The sequence below is a fragment of the Etheostoma cragini genome, chromosome 1 (genome assembly GCF_013103735.1).
Source record: "Etheostoma cragini isolate CJK2018 chromosome 1, CSU_Ecrag_1.0, whole genome shotgun sequence".
NCBI lineage: Eukaryota > Metazoa > Chordata > Actinopteri > Perciformes > Percidae > Etheostoma > Etheostoma cragini.
Window position 1 is genome coordinate 33,594,046 of NC_048407.1, and position 2,786 is coordinate 33,596,831.

At 40.5% G+C, this 2,786-nt stretch overlaps 1 protein-coding gene across 1 annotated transcript in view; it reads right to left on the reverse strand.

Annotated features, from left to right (window-relative positions):
* guca1g (guanylate cyclase activator 1g) overlaps positions 1 to 2,074 on the reverse strand; it is a 4,376-nt gene extending 2,302 nt beyond the window's left edge. The window contains exons 1-2 of the mRNA XM_034866840.1: positions 1,788 to 2,074; positions 563 to 712 (exon numbers count right to left, since the gene is read on the reverse strand). Coding sequence (XP_034722731.1) covers positions 563 to 712; positions 1,788 to 1,982 — 345 coding nt within the window. The 5' untranslated portion in view covers positions 1,983 to 2,074. The remainder of the gene's footprint in view (positions 1 to 562; positions 713 to 1,787) is intronic.
* Between the last annotated feature and the right edge of the window lie 712 nt (positions 2,075 to 2,786).

Genomic DNA, 2,786 nt, shown 5'->3' on the forward strand with positions numbered 1-2,786 from the left:
AAAGCATGTGGAAACTGCAGCATGTTTTAGGGGGTAAAAATTTAGGCGAGAAAATCATATATTTTCCAGTGAATTTTATGAAACGACTGAAGAGACTCCCAAATACGTCCCATAAGTTGAGAATTTGACATGTTTTATACCCCAAAAATAATAAGGAATACATCATTTAGTTTGTAGGTCATTGTGAAGTAAAACATAGCATATTACCTCATTAGCGAATCAGATCTCATTGACAGTGGGCTAATTTCAGGTGTCTGGAGGTGGAGGCTTACTGTAAAGCACACTTAAGATGTTTGCTATAAGAATAGTCCGCATGCACGGAGACCGTCCTCTCCCCACCTAACACCCTGCAACCCCTCAGGCCGTGACCCCCCGCCCTTAAGCCTTGAACTATAATCTGCCTTGAGAGGCTTAGTGTTATAAAACCCAGCAGTGACTTCAGCTGAACATATCCCACTCCACTTCCAACACACTCGTGACCTTTGTATTTGTCTCAGAAACAAGTCCCAGAACAGTGATGTTCACTATGAACAGTTGATTTGTGAAGATGTGTCCTCCTCACCCCGATGAGCCGTTTCACCTCCGTCCTGTCCAGCTTGCCGTTCCCGTCCTTGTCGTACATCTTGAAGGACCACTTGAGCCTGTCTTCCAGATTGCCCCGTAAGATCAGGTGAAGTGCTGCCACATACTCGATGAAATCAAGTGTGTTATTCTGTGGGAATACAACACAAACGTGGCTGCTGTGGAACAATCCAAGCAGTGTTCAATTCACAATGTACCGAAGGTTTAATAAGACACACAATGATATCATTTTCTAATAATCGTGCCATTTTTCACACACTAACAGCTGTTACATTACAGCTACTACATTACATAGACCGTCACCAGTATGCATAATTGCACATTTTTAAAACAAATATCGCTGCTCTTATTTTCCTCATTGTATATATCTTCTTATTTTTACTTTTTTTTTAATGTTGTTTACTTGAATGTTATGTTTGTCTGTGGACCAAATTTGTTATAAATGTCTTGTCACCGTGGGATAGAGGGAAACGCAATTTCGATTTCTTTGTATGTTTTTGACATGTGAAGAAATTGACAATAAAGCAGACTTTGACTTTGACTTTGACTTTGAAAGTTGTGAGAGGTTGTCAAAGATGATGCAAGGTGATTTGATGTCAATATCTTCAGAAATGAGCAAGCTGTTCAAATTGCAATCTTGAAATGTGCAAAAACTTTAATTTGCTGTATTTTACAATATCAAATAAATGTTCTTTTCACAAACTCACAAGTGTAGGATGTTTAATGGCTGTCATGCTCTACAACAGAAGTGATTTGAGATTTCCATTTTGAAAAACCAAAAGGTTATTAAAGATTGAAATGGGGGGGCCCTAACTACAACTATACTGACAGGCATGTTGGAAAGACTATCAGTTCTTTTGACTTTCCACAGCATCTTCATTTAAAGTTGATCAGAACTGTGAAAACGTCTTCTTAATTACCTCACCAACTTAACCTAAGCCTGGGGGAAATCAAAGCTTTGACACGGAGCTGATGAAGTGGGGACAACGGACAGCTGTCCAACATTAAACCAACTTTACCCCGGGTTAGATAAGAAAGGGCACCAGAGGAACAGAGGATTGCTTCATGGTTGGTTCACGCTGGTACATTATGATACAAATGAAAACAGATGAGACAGACTTTGTTCAGAGACTTTCCTTACGGTTGCACCTGTAATAGAGCTACAAATATCTACTTCTGAAATGAGAAATTGCTGCATATTTTACCTTGTTTGTGTCGAAGGAGTTGAATACTGTCTCAATGTAGAGGGACTCCTCTGCAGAGCTTTTCGGCACCCCGAAGATCCTCTTGAACTCGTGTAAATGCAACGCTCCGCTCGGACACGCCTTCATGAAAGTGAGGCACAATTCCTGAATTTGTGCCAAATCCACCTCCCTACGGTGGCTCTCTTCTTGTCCCATTGTGCTTTTGATTTCTTTGAGGAAAGACGCAAAAAACAGTGTTGATCCGACAGTCTGCAGGGCATGTGTCCGTGGGCATTTGGTCAAACTGAAGAGCTGGGACCGAGCGTCCAGCTGCTCGCTGAGCAATCCTATTAACTCGGTGATCACTTGACCTTTAGCCAACAAGGGGCCAAGAAGGCACCACAAAATGGCAAAACTGTTGCCAACAAGAGCCAAAAACAGTGATTGCAGTGGTATCTACTTAATAATATATTATATATTATATATAATATAATATCTACTTTATTACAAGCAACAAACAGCTTTAAAGCCGTAGGATGGAAACACAGTTTCACCAGCTTTAGTCACATGAGCTTTTGTTCCAAACTTCAGATAATTCAATTGACACGTGGATGGAAAGTCAACGCGGAACCACGCCTGGAACCAGCTCCTGCAGGAGTCTGGGCTCCAAGACCAGAGGTGGTTATATATTAACATAAGTTGTTGTAATTATTTATTCAGAAGACTCATCTCCATCGACTGAGAACGTCTTTCCTATCAAATCGCTCCATCAGAAAGTTAATATTAATAAACACTTTTTTTCTGACAATTTGTAAAACAAGCAATTAATCGGTAAGTCGTCTAATCGCTCAGTTGGTGATCATTTTAGATTAAAAAATGTCAACCCCATTCCACAACTGTGTCCACATTCAAAAGCTTACTCAAAACCCATTCTTATTTTCTCAGGCATTTGTTTTATTATGCTGTGTGCGTGTGTGTGTGTGTGTGTGTGTGTGTGGGTGTGTGGGTGTGTGTGTGTGT